Here is a 16,035-nt window from a genome sequence, read left to right as displayed (position 1 = left end):
TGAATTATTGTAAATATGAGCCCTTTTGTCCTTTTTCACTTAAAAAGGACACATTAGGGAAGGAAACTGGGATGTGATAGAATGCCTGCTAACTGCATTGCTTATGAATTGTAGATGCGGGGAAAACAGCTTTCTGGCTCGAAGAAGTGGATTTAATTTATTTCCAAATGGAGTCTCTTGTGCATTCTTTGTGTTATTCCTAATTTTGTCTTCTGTCGTTTTTTCTACCTTCGCCTGATTGCTTTGTTTCTTCCTTTATGGTAGTTTATTGAAAATTGCTTTAAAAAGGTTTAGTTTTCACAAACAGTATTTCTAGTCAGTGAGACTGATTATCCTAAAATGGGGCGATAACATCATACATAGTGTTAGGTATTTGTTAATAACTTCATACCACTTCTTAAAGTAAAAGAGGTCTCATGGTCTGTCCAGGCTAAGCTGCCACCAGATAATGGATCTTAATTTAATGTAGATGAAGTAGCAAAAGGATACCTTGAAACCTTTCCTTACCCAGTCAGTATGAAGCTTCTACATGTGGAAGGGTAGAATTACAAAAACAGTCATGTAATTGCTTTAATGGTTCCTTTTTAAATGTCCTTTGTTACCTACTTCAGGATAGCCAAGAAGGGTTAAAGACTCCAGTGATGTCCAGTCCTCCATTTGCTTGCTTTGCCTTCCTTTGAGCTAGTTCATTAATAAATCATTAACTGTGCTGTATTTTTTTTACAGAGGATGTGATGCAGACTACTTATTGTGAAATTGACTTGGACAAAGGAAGAAGAGATGCATTTGTGTATGCTATCAAAAATCACTATTGGTACCAGATGTATATTGATGACTTGCCAATATGGGGTGAGTGAAATTATGCAGAAATAGGTTGATTACAACTACAGGCATCCTGTGCTGGTGGGTTTCATGGAGTCATTTAATGACTAAGCTTCGTTAGTTTACAAGTATATAGAACTTAGGTAACCAAATAATACAAATTAAAGGATTGTTGCATTGAAAGAACAGTAGGATGCCTTGTACTAGTGAACTGCAGAAACAGTGAAAAGCTGTTTTGTTTCTCAAGCGCTGGTTTGATAATGCCGATTTCTTAAGGTTAAACTGTTTTAAATGGACTTTTTAAAGGGAGTGGTAGTTAGATGTGTCAGATAAAAGATCCATGTAATTGTGTCATGAGTAACAACTTTTTGTAAAACTCAGTGTTTAAACTGTATTTTGCTAGTTCTTGTGTTTATTGCTAATGCAAGAGATGCTTGATTTACTTTTAGTAAACTAGTTTAGTCACTTTATAATAGTTTTGTGTGTGCAGTCTGTGGTTATGTGAAGGAGTTTTATTTTATTTGTTCTTAAATAGTTTTTAAAATTGCTGAGTAGTATTAATCTGGGTTTAAAGTGCCTGTGTCTTGAACGAAAAATTGTGTCCTTATTGCCATTGTCTCCTAAACTTTCTGCTTTTTTGTTACTCCCTTGTAATCTGTGATCACATAACTAGTAAAGATTGCTCTAAAGATTGCACTTTGCAGTGATAGTAGTCAATGAAGCCCCAAAGCCCTAACTTCCCTGTTGTAGATACAAGATGAAGGGAAATGAAGAGCATCACAAAATGCTTTGTTACGGGAAGATCTTTATTGTCTGTGTTCCGTGAGAGAGGTAAAACCATCTAATATAAACAAAATCCCACAACACCTTCAAGAATACAGTTCATGCCATGTGAAAGAAGTCCTTTGATAGACAGTATGCTGAATAATATTACCCATCATTCATTCTGTCAGAGGGCAGGGTTTTTTAAGCTCTTTCTTGTAATTTTAATAGGTTTTAGAAAGTAGTTATCTGATGAACATGAGCCTCAGCCAGAAATGCTGGTGCTTTGTTTGGGTTTTATTTATATGTTAAGAAGGTTCTTGCTTTTTTTAAAAAATGTATCTGTTTTTAAGAGATAACATTGTAATGCCTGATAGGAGAAGTACCCATGTATTGTGCTTGTTCTTTTCTGCTGATTTGCTTAGTGTATATAACAGCTCTGTGGCAGGACTTGAAGTAGACCCTAATTAATCTAATTAATATGTGTGGCCTTCTCATGCAATTGCTGCTAGGCTTTTTAAAAGCATTCATGAGTAACAGTTGTTGCCGCAATAATTTTTATGTGTTTGGCCTTTCAGCAAAAGATCAGTGATTTTCATAGACTAGTGACAGCTATGTTGGCTTTAGACAGCCCAAGGATGATGGATGCTAAGCTGACGTCTTTGGAATCATGTGTGGCTAGCGGGTCTTAGAGGCTTTATTTTTTTAAGACTGATTTTTCAAATCTGGTTTGTGAACATTTCTTCTCACCTCAAATACCAAAGAATAAATCCTAAATATTCTACGCACTAACTAAATTTTATGCTTTTGGCTGAAAAATCTATTTTAATGTAATTCCAGTGTTTTTAATGTTCTTCAGTAGTATGCTATATATGCATAAGAACCCATTCCTAATACTGCAACTAACAAACATTTAGAACATAGGTATCATCTTTGTATTATGTTAAGAAGCCGGTTTTGATAGTTGTTTGGAAACAGTCAAGTTGTGATGCTTAATACATGGCTACAGCATTTTAAATACTGTAGTATTATGCAAGGATATAATCTGACATGAAGTGTGAAAACAAGTGGTGCTGATCTGTCCATGTCTCCTGCTTGCTAGGTAAAATTAGCAGGACTGTAGATTGGTCAGTCAGTATTAGCCTGGTTTTTATTAAAAAACCAAACAAATCCTAAACAAAACAAAACTGCTCTTGATGGGGGGCTGAGAAAGGAATGGATGCACCTGAACTCATCAGAAGTGTTTATCTGCAAGTCTGAACAAGTCTTTCTGACCTTTGTATTCCCAGTACAGTTTAGAAGACTGTGGATAGATCTTATCTGTATTAATTTTGGTTGTTTTTTGTTGGGGCTGTGTTCAACAGGAGGAATATTTTGGACTCTGAGTGCTGCCTAAAACTTAAAGCTCTGAGACTTGCTGCTCAGGACGTCTCCCTAAGTATAGGGAGCACTGTGTTAGTTCACTCCTTCAAGTAGTGATTGATCAGAATGTCCTTTAAGTAGTTTAGAGGTGGGTATTGTCATGTTTTTGGATACTACCATGGGAACAGATGGTAGTCCAGGTGCTAGGCTGTATGGCATAGGTGCAAACTGGCACGTGTTTCATATGGAAGGCAATCCTGACAAATGAGCATGAGTAAAAAACATGACACAAAAATACCACCTTGAAAATTTAAAAGTACAGGTAATGCACAACTGTCATTCCTTCGTAGGCCTGCTGCTTTGTGATAAGCTGTTCTATGTCCTTCACCACGTTGTTTTCCCCTTGCCTGCCCTCACCTTTGAGTATCTTGACTGCTGCTTTTATTCGTGGCGTTCTATCTTGTATGTGATTTTTGGTATGATGGTCTTGACATTAAAGGTGACACCTGTAGCCTGTGAACTTCATGACTGTTAGACTTCGCCACGGCCCGCATAGGACGTTCTCTGGAATTTTCCAGAGAGTAGATAATAGATAAGACATTTTTGCGGCAATTTATTGAAAAGTAAGAACTTAATCGTGGCTAGTATTGAGTTTACTTGTGTTCTGATGCTCCCGGAGCATCTGAGCAGCTTTTAATGTTGGAGTTAATAGAAATCTTCACATAAGTATATAACTTTATGAAATGTTCAGTGAAAGTAACAGAATAGTCAAGAACTACCATACTTGACAAGTGTTGGAAGCTTGTGTGAAAATGAGAGCAAAAAGTACATGTTGGGGAGTCAACTAATGAGGAGTACCGAATTGAAGTAAAATTTTTAAGAGGAAGAAAAATGAATGAAGTGATACACAGGAGATAGGAAAATACAGGGGTCTTGGCTAAGTTCTGTTCATGGAAATGAAATCTGTATTCAGCTAGTTCTTAATCTGGTAAGAATTCCAAAGAAACCTAGAGGAACTGTTGTTGAGTCTTCCGACTCTTCTGCAATGTTTGTAGCTGCATGCTTTTTTCTTTTAATACCGTTACAAAAAAATCCTTTTTGCAAATACCTGTGGATTGAAAGAACATTCCAAGTATTAGAGTTGAGGAGAGGAGCATTAAGGTCTGCTGTGTTCTCTTCACTGCAGTCATGTAGCTTTTTTAGCTGGCAAAACTTTTGGAATGCATATTTTAAAAAAAATAATCTCAGAGTATTTGAAAAGTATGCCTATAATAGATGCTTACACTTGTTTCCTATGCAGGTATTGTGGGAGAGGCAGATGAAAATGGAGAAGATTATTATCTTTGGACTTACAAAAAACTTGAAATTGGTTACAATGGAAATAGAATTGTAGATGTCAACCTGACCAGTGAAGGAAAGGTGAAATTGGTACCAAACACAAAAATCCAGATGTCATATTCAGTAAGTAATATGGTGATGCATCTGTAATAATATATTATAAATGGTGAAGTAGCTCAAAAATAGGTACTTGTATACTTACAACTGTATTAGAGGAAGATGTGTTTTCACTCCTTCACATTTTTTTTCATTACTGACAAATGATGACAGGCTTATTAATAATATAAAATTATTTTTTAAACATTTCAAACATACTGAAGCTTCTGTGATCTTCAGAAAAGTGTTTTGGTGAGAAAGGAAGATGTCTGATAAGGTATGGAGACTAGAAGTACGGAGGAGCCACCAGTAGGTACACATCTTCTTAAATTTGGAGCTCTATCATTTGCATCATAGATTTGAGCTGGATTCTGAGCTATGGCCTTCATACTTTGCAAGCAGTTAGTATCAAATCTTATTTTGACACTGCAATTCCAGCGGAAATTTGTCTTATTTATATAACTTTCAGTAAGGTTTTCTTTGAAGCCTTCTGCTAGTTTATTGAATTGCTGTGATAAAAGGTAGTGAATAAACATTTGCTGATCTGAGATATGTTTTTTTTTCTCCACTTTTCCTCATTTATTTGATGTTACCTAAATCTGTAATGGTTCGCTTCTCACATGCACCATATTTGTATACTAAAACTAGTTCTTAATGAATTTATTTTCTATAGTGTGTTAGCAGTAAGCATACAATTCTGTTTCAGAGGATATTCTTGCCATTGTTACATTCTTCTTGTGCTGGACAAGCTGTATAGTTTGAAGTACATATAACTGTGTCTAAATATACCTGCTAGAATTACATTTACACTGATCACCCTATTTCTGTTGCAAAATTGATAGTAGAAATGTTAAAGTTCTCTATTTTGAATTCCATGAGCATTGTGAAGTCCATTTGCTCTATGAATTTTGAGGTGGACAGCACTGAATTAGCTGCCAGAAATGAAAATAACATTAGATGTTTCCTTAAAATACTTTTTAGTATATAAAGTTCAAGGCTTACCCCTCTACAATTCTGTTTGCAGCACTGGGCAATTGCTGGGCTGGCATGTGTGTGGTGTTTAACTCACAAATTGTCTCTAGTGGATTTGTTTTAAGTGCTTCTCAGTGGCAGACACTCTAATGAGAAATGTATCTGCTTAAAACGGTGTTGAAAGCTGTTAATGTTGTGAGATACTACTCTTGAGCAAGGTTGTAATTTGAACTGAAGAATGTTAGTATCATACCTCAAAGTGAGTAATACTTAAGTCGTGGCATTTTTAATGTCTCAGGACTGTGGTGATACAGTGTTCAATCTACATGTATGTGCTTTCCTCTAAACTGAATAAGAGAACGTGTTTTGAAAAGATAGTTCCTTTTCATGTATTTTAAACAGATATGCAAAAGGGGCCTGCATTTGTTCCAAGATCACTAAAAATCCTGAGATTTCCTAATCTTGGCATGCTTTTGGAAAAAAAAAATCAGTGTAGATTTGTGTTTAATTTCTGAAATTGCATTTTAAAATTAAAATGAAAATAGTATTACAAAAAATTCTGAAAAAAATCTTTGTGCTACCATATTAGCACTATATAGTTTAGTAGTACAATTAAATCTTCCAAGGCAGTCTTCTGTGCAGCTAGTGGAGTAACTGATGGCAGTAATATGTTCTTACCCTGTGATAGTATGGCCAGAAACACATACTTTTCAGCTGGTTTCAGAGTTATTTATTGGCAGTTGAAGTGTCAAGATTGCAGAATCCTGTGGTCTTATAGATTTTAGACTGCAGCTTTTAGCTTGTAGTTTTTAAAATTTTAATGTCTTTTGGGGTCCAGTTTGATCCCTTTTGTCCTGTTCCCTTCAAGTACAGCCTGTATCTCAGTTTATGCTCTTTTCTTTCCTACTGGCATCTGTTTTTAAATCAACGCTTACATCTTCTTGTTTCTCTCACTCCTGCTAGACTACATCTTTTTTTTTCTCTTGGGCACTGTGCTTGGAGAATTTAGGTATAGATGATTTCACTGAATACAAGTTTCAGTCCATGGCAGCAAAACATATCTCAGGTGCTGTTGGGGAGAGCAGAAGTAGATGGTGTTGTCATTGCTCAATGAACACTGGTAATGTTCTTCACAAGTGTCTTTTCAAACAACACAGCACTTGGAAATGTTGAGAAGGGGAAGTGTGCTGTCAGGAAAAACAAAACCCAACCAACAACAAAAACCGAACTTTGGAAAAATTCCACTGCTTTCTAGCATTTTTGAACATATTTAAACATGCTTTCTTTCTCTAACCTTTGTTCTGAAATCTTGAGCAAATTTGGGAGGATTTTGCAAAGGTGTTGCCTCGTTGTTTTACAGATATCTGCTATGGGAAAAAAACAATCATATTTGAACTATTTGTTTGACAAAACTGACTAAAAGGTCATTTGGGTTTTGGTATTGCTACCTTCAGTATGAGCGTCTTCACGGGCTCCTTCTATAATCATTTGTTTGTTGTGTTTGACAGCTAAAAGTTTGCATCTTTGGTTAGCCTTGGAGAGATGGTGATTGCTTAGACAGTGCAAGGCTGATTCTTACATAGACAAGATTGCTATGAAGCAAAGTGGCTATTGTTCATTCTATGTTATACCAATAGATACCAGTCTTTAAGAACACGAGTCTATTGGATTTGCCAAAACCTAGATTCATTTTGAAGATTATGCAAGTAATAGAGGAGCCAACAGGGAGAGGTGCCATGCTTGACCTCATGCTCACCAACAGGGAAGGGCTGGTTGGAAATGTGATGCTCCAGGGCAGCCTTGATTGTAGCGATCATGAGATGGTCGAATTTGAGATCCTCAGGACAGTGAGAAGAGCGTGCAGCAAGCTCACTGCCCTGGACTTCAAGAGAGCAGACTTCGGCCTCTTCAGGAACCTGCTTTGGAAGGTTCCATGGGATACAACCCTAGAGGGCAGGGGGGCCCAAGACTGTAGGTTGATATTCAAGGATAACCTGCTACAAGCTCAGGAGTGTTGCATCCCAACCAGAAGGATGTGCAGCAGGAGGGCCAGGAGACCTCCTTGGATGGATAAGGAGCTCCTGAGGAAAATTCAATTGAAAAAAAGAGGCTTATAAAAGGTGGCAGCAAAGACAGGCAGCCTGGGAAGAACACAGAAATGTTGTCCGGGAAGCTAGGGGCCAGGTTAGGAAAGCTAAGGCCCAGTTAGAATTAAAATTTGCTAGGGATGTGAAAGATAACAGGAAGGGATTCTATGGGTATGTAGCGAATAAAAGACTAGGGACAATGTAGGCCCCCTCTGGAAGCTATTGGGAGAACTGGCTACATGTGATTTGGAGAAGGCTGAGGTTCTGAATGACTTCTTTGCCTCGGTCTTCACTGGCAAATACTGTGACCACACCACCCAAGGCTTGGAATGCAGACGCAGGCACTGTGAGAATGAAGATCTTGGTCCCACTGTAGGAGAGGATCTGGTTCGAGGCCATCTTAAGAACCTGAATGTACTCAAGTCCATGGGACCAGCTGAAATCCATCCGCAGGTCCTGAAGGAGCTGGTGAATGAAGTTGCTAAGCCACTGCCCATCATATTTGAGAAATCATGGCAGTCAGGTGAAGATCCTAATGACTGAAAAAAGGGAAATATAACCCCCATTTTCAAGAAGGGGAAAATGGATGACCCGGGGAATTACAGACCAGTCAGTCTCACCTCTGTGCCTGGCAAAATCTTGGCGCGATTCTCCTGGAAGGCATGCTAAGGCACATGAAAAACAACAAGGTGCTTGGTGACAGCCAGCATGGCTTCACTAAGGGGAAATCCTGCCTGACCAATTTGGTGGCCTTCTACGATGGGGCTACAGAACTGATGGACAGGGGTAGAGCAGTTGATGTCATCTACCTGGACTTGTGCAAAGCGTTCGACACTGTCCCACATGACATCCTTGTCTCTAAATTGGAGAGACATCAATTTGATGGATGGACCACTCACTGGATAAAGAACTGGCTGGATGGCCGCACTCAAAGAGTTGTGGTCAATGGCTCAATGTCTGGCTGGAGACCATTAATGAGTGGTGTCCCTCAGGGATCGGTGTTGGGACCGGTCTTGTTCAACATCTTTGTCGGTGACGTGGACAGTGGGATTGAGTGCGCCCTCAGCAAGTTTGCTGATGACACCAAGCTGTGTGGTTCGGTTGACACGCTGGAGGGAAGGAATGCCATCCAGAGGGACCTTGACACACTTGTGAGGTGGGCTGATGCCAACCTCATGAAGTTTAACCATAACAAGTGCAAGGTCCTACACCTGGGTGGAAGCAATGCCAGGCACAGCTACAGGTTGGGCAGAGAAGAGATTCAGAGCAGCCCTGTGGAGAAAGACTTGGGGGTGTTGGTTGATGATAAAATGAACATGGGCCGGCAGTGTGCTTGCAGCCCAGAAAGCCAACCGTATCCTGGGCTGCATCAAGAGGAGCGTGACCAGCAGGTTGAAGGAGGTGATCCTGCCCCTCTGCTCTGCTCTTGTGAGACGTCACTTGGAATATTGTGTGCAGTTCTGGTGTCCTCAACATAAAAAGGACATGGAACTGTTGGAACAAGTCCAGAGAAGGGCCACGAGGATGATCAGGGGACTGGCGCACCTCCCGTATGAAGACAGGCTGAGAAAGTTGGGGCTGTTCATCCTGGGGAAGAGAAGGCTGCATGGAGACTTCTAGTATCTGAAGGGGGCCTGTAAGGATGCTGGGGAGGGACTCTTCATTAGGGACTGTAGTGATAGGCCAAAGGGTAACGGGTTAAAACTTGAACAGGGGAAGTTTAGATTGGATATAAGGAGGAAGTTCTTTAGTGTAAGGGTGATGAGGCACTGGAATGGGTTGCCCAAGGAAGTTGTGAATGCTTCATCCCTGGCAGTGTTCAAGGCCAGGTTGGACAGAGCCATGGGTGACATGGTTTAGTGTGAGGTGTCCCTGCCCATGGCAGGGGGCTTGGAACTGGATGATCTTAAGGTCCTTTCCAGCCCTAACTATTGTATGATTCTATGAATACATCTTAAAGCGGATGATTGTAAAAACGCATTTTGGGTTTCTGCGTGTGACTATAGCTGAACATACTATTAGCATTTAAAGTGGTAATTTTTCTGTCTTAAGGTGAAATGGAAGAAATCAGATGTGAAGTTTGAAGACCGATTTGACAAGTATCTCGACCCATCATTCTTTCAGCATAGAGTATGTATGGTTCTAAGACAACCTTACAAAATATCCCTTTGAAATGGTTGCTTTAGTTCAGATGATGTCATTGAATTTTTAAATGACATCTGAATTTTTGGATGTCACAGGTGTTCTGGGGCAGTGAAACAGGCCAGGTCTAAGACTGTAGACATTAAGACGTAGTTCTGTGTTCCAGGGTTTTAGACTGCTTCAGTAAATGTGCAGGCATGACTTGTAAGCTGGATAACTGCAATTGATCATAAATACATTTTTTACTCAACTACATGCAAAGCAAAAAAGTATTAGCCTAAGCCAATTGGCAACATTGGTTGTCATTGTTTAAACCTATCGTTACAGTTTCCTTATGGGTAGTGTAATGAGATATACCCTTTTCTGAAATCAAAGGGTTTGGATTCCGTTTGGAGCTCAGTGGTGTGCTTCTTAGACACAAAATAATGCCGCTGCATGTTTTGGTCCTGTGCAAAGCAGGGGTGTGAGCATCTTTTTTACTTAAACCTCCTCAGTAGGAAGGCAGCAGTATATTGTGTTGCCTTTCCTTTACCAAGGCAGCATGCATAGCCGATTGTTCAAACTTTGCTGTGATAACTTCATCATGAGCAAGCTTGGCCACTGAAGAGCTTTATGTATGGTGTTTCACAAGCTGTTCTTAGTGGGACTTTCTGCAACTGTATTGTTACTTACAGCATGGGTTTATTGTTATTTTGCTAGTGCTGACAAGCTATCCTGCTAGGCAACAATTTATCTTTATTGGAACAAATCTGAAATATATTTACAGTTTTAAACCTTAGGGATGTGTTTTCTTTTTGTAGATTCACTGGTTTTCAATTTTCAATTCTTTTATGATGGTGATCTTTCTGGTTGGCCTAGTGTCTATGATATTAATGAGAACTTTGCGAAAAGATTATGCAAGATACAGCAAGGAGGAAGAAATGGATGATATGGTAAGATCTGCATTTGCAGTTTTTTCCGTCTCTTTCTTAAGGCTTATTGTTTTCTCTTCAAGAAAAACTGCTTTAAGTGTGTCTTGAAAGTTAGTGGTTTTCTTTATAACATGCTCCTAGAATTGTCTGTAGTCACTGTGTTAATGTTTATATCCATAATTAGGTTAAACAAGGTCTATTCAAAGTGTGTAATAGAAGCCTGTGTATACTCCTAGGAACTTCAGAGGCTTTTAGGGATAGGGAAGGAATCTCATAGATTTTACTGCATTGTACATTCAGGTAGTAATTTTTGTTCTTTTCATAAGCATAAGCAAAGGAAACTTTTCTCCTAGATTTGATGCTTTCAACAGAGAAGATACAGTTGCACTTGAAGTTGCTTTAATAAATCAAAACTTTAAATTTCACGGAACTTGTGGGTTTTTTATTAATTGCCATGATTAGACTTAATTTTTGTTGTTGTTGTTCTTGCTCCTAGGACAGAGATCTAGGTGATGAGTATGGGTGGAAGCAGGTCCATGGAGATGTGTTTAGACCATCCAGTCATCCACTAATATTTTCCTCGCTTATTGGTTCTGGTTGTCAAATTTTTGCAGTGTCTCTTATAGTCATTGTTGTTGCAATGATAGAGGATTTATACACAGAGTAAGTATAATAGTACCATGCCTTCCTCATATAAATGCTTAAATGAACACAATGATTGCAAAAGTGAATGTTCTAACTGGTCTGGAAAAAATTGTTCGAGAGTCTTTAGTCTTTATCTTTAGAACAGCTGTAGCTGTATTCAGAAGGGCTTTTTTAAGTTGTATTGAAACTTTGTCCTACTCTTATCATGTAAGTTGGTCTCCTTTAATTTTACTCTTTTAATGCTTTTTACATGATTTATTATGAAACTAGTCTGTTGTTCTGCAGCATCATGAGTAGATGATACAGGAAATAAATGTTAAAAGCTACGTATTTCACTCCTGGTTTCTTCTGGAGTGACAAGATATTACTATATTTCTTACCGTGTTTTCCCCACCATGTCCTCTAAAGAACTGGAGTGGCAGCATGCTGTGTTGTGAATACTCCTGTTCACTGTTAACAATTCATTAAGCCAGTCTTACCCACAACTCTTCTCAGCACTGGAGATTTAATTTTTTAAGTTCTTTCAAACAAATACAGCTCAGCCTGTGTTTCATGTAAAACCTCCAGCAACAGGAGGGCTGGGGTCCTGATTGGAGAGAGTTCATTAAGACGAAAAAAGTACTCAAGTTTAAATTTAACACACCACTTGTGGTTCACCCAGTATTTTTCCTTTACCTTATATCTGTTTGAGATTTTTGGTGTCTTGAATGGATTTCTTATGTTTCTGTAGTGGTTGTATTTTGGATATTGTGTGTTTTGTTTTTTTTTTTGTTTTTTTTTTTTACAAGTGCTTTGTTTTAAGCACTGACTAGAATTCCAAATCTGTTATTTTCCCCATCACCTGTAACTTGGTTTTAACAAGTTGTAATACTCCTAGTGTGCCACTAGAGAGAGCTCTTGTTTTTGAAGTTAGCTGCCTTGTAATGGTGTGATTAAATAGGTACTCTGTAGTAGCAGTACCTTGGCATATTCTCATTTTTCATATGGTGTTATTCCCCCCTTATGTCCCATGGTTGCATTTCTGGAGAGTTTTACATACACGCTTTTAATTGTACAGCATGTCAGCCCTTTAAGGGAGGGAATGAAACCATTTCAGAATGTTCATGCACTGTAGGGAAGCTGTAAATTGGTAATGGCAATTGTAAAATGTGTCAGAACAGTAATTTTAAAAAATATATGTGCACTCAGTCTTTTATTTCATTATCACTTTATATCACTCTAAGTGAATTTAATTCTGGGTGTGTAACAGAACAATTGACCAAATCAGGTGCAGACAGTTCTTATGTTTAGAAGAATAGTGATGTGAGTGAAAAAGGCTGTAAACCAGAATTACAAGAATGATTGCCTGTCAGTGTTCTTCACGTATTTCAAAACTCTCAGGAGTCATGTCAGCTGTTAATTTATTGTACTGTATTGTGTTTTGGGAAGCTTTTCTATTGGAATATTTGAAGCATAAGTGAGTAAGCTTGAGAATAGGAAATTTTGAGACAATTTAAGATGAACATCTGTGGGTCGTTTTACAATTAGCCTGGATTTACATGTGTCATTTCAGACTATGCATAGACTTCTGGGGGTTTCCATGTGTTTCTGAATTGTCTGAAGTTAGGAGAAGTGTTAAAAGCACTTTCTGTCTCACCAGTATCTTTCTAAAATGGAACTACTGCTTCTTTTTGTTTTTTTTTTTTTAAGAGGCAAATGTTAGCATGTGTGACCAGAAGGTATATTTGCTTAGTTCAATACATAAAGTCATGGAACACAATTGTACTAAAGATTACTTCTTTGAGTAGGGCAGGCATCCAGTAATGGTTCATCAAAAACCGAAGTGCCGGTAGTCTGGAATCTTGCAGAACAAGTAATTTGCAGCAAGTACAGCAAACTGGCTGAAAACTTTCTACTGCTTTTTGCTGACAAACAGCAGCAGAGGGACATGGCGATACAGCTCTATTCATGAGTAACGTTTATAGCTTGCTATAATTTTTAGCCATGACTTTTAAAAATAAATCTGGAGATGGCTTTTGTGATTTAAAATTATTAGCTTTGCCTGTAAAATTATAGAAAAATTATGCCAAAATGAGTACTCCAGCATTTAATGCGATAATAATTTTAAAATTACTGAACTCTTCTGGCTGGACTACTCAGTGGTGATTTGTGGCTTCATTTATAGTATTTATAGCTTCTAAATCAGGTTTTCTAATTTTCTGTAAGATGAACACTTTCAATCTTAGAAGTTAATTTCTGAGGGATGGCAGAAACACCACTCACACTCTTAACATATTTTTGTTAATACTGGCCTTCATATTAAGTAAAGAGGGACTTTTGTCTGCAGTAGTTGAATCTTATAGTTGATGTATGTCATAGAAATAGTTCAGTTCTTTATACACAAAGTATACCTTGTCCAAATGTCAGAATATTTTGATCAGAGATGAGGTTTTGTACTCCAGTGAAAATAAACACATATTAGAAAAGGATGTACTATGTCAAAACTGGTTTGGTTTTTTTTCCAGGTTGAATTAGACTTGGCCAGAAGCTTTGGATACAAACAGTTCTCATTATTATGCAGATTTTACAATTTCAGCACTTTTAAATTACTACATTAGCTAAAAATATTAAATAACTGCTTCTAAATGTACATATCTTACTGTAATCTTTTGCTCTAATGAAGCTTGTTTTTCTGTTTCATTTACCAAAAAAATCACTTATTGTAGGAGAGGATCAATGCTTAGTACAGCTATATTTGTTTATGCTGCAACATCACCAGTGAATGGATATTTTGGAGGAAGCCTTTATGCTAGACAAGGAGGTAAATTGTTTTCATGTTTCAGCATTTTCATTAAATTCTTAAAGGAAGAAATTATTTTGTGATTTGCACCAGTACAGAGGTGTCCTCCTGGAGTTGGGCCATTCAGATGGAATCCATTAAATTCTTAATAAACAGAAATATGTTGAGTGCATTTAACTTTCTTCTTATTTCCTATTCAGTTTTGGCTGCATTTTTTAACTAAAGATAGGTGAAGTCTTTGGTTAATTTAAAAATAATAAGAGCTAAAGAACTGTTAACAGTTGTATCTTATGAATTGCTTGTTATACTCTTTGTATATAATTGTTTGGCTCGTGAAATCCAGAGATGTAATAGTCTCTCCCTCATCTACAGTGTGCTGTTAAATAGCTCATATTGTCTTCTCCAGATGACTCCTACATAGCTCTCCTTTACACGTACCAGGGGGTTATGTTTACTAACACAGAAAGTACTTACAGTACTTACTAGACCATTAATTGTGGATGAGGAGAACTGTTTATAGCATCTTTTAAAGAAGGTTATTCTTTCCAATATGTGCTCTGCTTTATACTTAGCAAACTCAAAATGAGTTATCAGTAGAGAGCAGAAACCCAATAAAGTTGACATAGCAGATTTGGACAGGCTGTCTTCAAGTGCTTCCCGCTATGCCTTTGAGTTATGACCAGTTATGTCCTTGCAGTCCAATAGCTTCATCCATTCCCTATGCTGCAACAAAAGAGTAATCAATATCTGTTATCTTCTACAGTGCTTTATTAAAAATAATTCTGGTAAGTTTGCAGAAGAAAATCTTGTCTGTTTTTATCACGACATACTTGTTAGTATGCAGTCTCAACTGCACTGTACTCTTGAGTTTTGGGGTTAGATGTTTCTTTTCATGCGCTTTGTTTATAAACCTAATAATCTGTAGAAAAACAGATCTAGGTAAATGAGGGTTGTTCTAAGTATACCGTGGTGTATAGTTGAGCCAAATTTGCATACTTTTTTTCTACAGATCAGGCGTGTATCAAACCATGAAATGGTGATTATGTTGGCTCATGGTGACAATACATATAATGGTTTTAAAAAGAATATGCTAGCTTTCTGGTTTTATTTAGTGCATATTTCAGATGCATGTATGGTATATTTAAATATATATAGTATTTAAAAGCATAGAGACTAAAGGGAATATAGACAGTGAAAATTCTTAAGGTGTTGCCCAAGAGCATTGGGGGGGGGGAGATTGGTGGTTTTTTTTTGTTTTTTTTTCTGTCACTCCTCAGAGACCCCTAAACTTAATAACTGCTTACAAGTGATGTTGTTTCCTTTATGGCTGGGGTTTAGAAGTCACTTTCTACCTTTTCTGATGTTGAAGATGTATGAGTTCAATTTTACTGTATATTCAATGCTGTGGCATTTTGCTTTACATCAGGGACAACCAGTTCCTTAACACATCCTGAATGTAAGCTGGCTTAGTTGGATCAAGACAACCCAGAGCAGGTGCTGCCTTGAAAGCAGCTACAGTACTGACTTGTCCCTTGAGTGCTGCTGAGCTCTTAACGCTCTCAGGGTGTGAGCCGGCTCTGCACAGGTCCAGCTCTGCTGTCACTGTCTCTACTAACCTTCAGTTTACACGTACACTTGATGTTCCATACTCTGGTTTGTTTGGCCAGCTTATTCAGCATGTGCTATTCCTCAGCTGGAATTTTGTCATGCTGTATCCCATTTCCCATCTTTTCACCTGACATAATAAATTGATTAATGTGCTGCTTCTTGTGAGTTGCCAGGAGTCAAATCAAACTGTTAGCTGACTTGAATTGATGTAGTATGTTGTTACTTATTTCTTTCACCTTTTTGGGAGTAGAAGTCGAGCACCTCAGTTCTAGAGATCTTGCTGATAACTTTTTGAGCAAAATATGCTGTATCTTACCAGCCCCATTGGCATGTCCATTCTTACAGGAAGGCGATGGATAAAGCAGATGTTCATTGGAGCCTTCCTTATTCCAGCAATGGTGTGTGGAACTGCCTTCTTCATTAACTTCATTGCTATCTATTATCATGCTTCAAGAGCTATACCCTTTGGAACTATGGTGAGTCATTTTACTGGAGAATTTAAACACCATTG

General features: G+C 38.0%; 1 protein-coding gene across 2 annotated transcripts in view; it reads left to right on the top strand.

Annotated features, from left to right (window-relative positions):
• The window catches only part of TM9SF3 (transmembrane 9 superfamily member 3), a 60,310-nt gene that overhangs the window by 21,264 nt on the left and 23,011 nt on the right, over positions 1–16,035 (top strand). For both annotated transcript variants that reach the window (XM_062606700.1, XM_062606701.1), the window contains exons 3-9: positions 727–849; positions 4,247–4,407; positions 9,492–9,569; positions 10,382–10,513; positions 10,989–11,155; positions 13,843–13,937; positions 15,870–16,000. In XM_062606700.1, coding sequence (XP_062462684.1) covers positions 727–849; positions 4,247–4,407; positions 9,492–9,569; positions 10,382–10,513; positions 10,989–11,155; positions 13,843–13,937; positions 15,870–16,000 — 887 coding nt within the window. The remainder of the gene's footprint in view (positions 1–726; positions 850–4,246; positions 4,408–9,491; positions 9,570–10,381; positions 10,514–10,988; positions 11,156–13,842; positions 13,938–15,869; positions 16,001–16,035) is intronic.

The sequence above is a fragment of the Pezoporus occidentalis genome, unplaced genomic scaffold (assembly GCF_034315485.1).
Source record: "Pezoporus occidentalis ecotype Australia unplaced genomic scaffold, CSIRO_AGI_Poc_V1 ctg98, whole genome shotgun sequence".
Lineage (NCBI taxonomy): Eukaryota > Metazoa > Chordata > Aves > Psittaciformes > Psittacidae > Pezoporus > Pezoporus occidentalis.
Note: the sequence above shows the minus strand (reverse complement) of the source record. Positions and strands in the feature narration are given on the sequence as shown.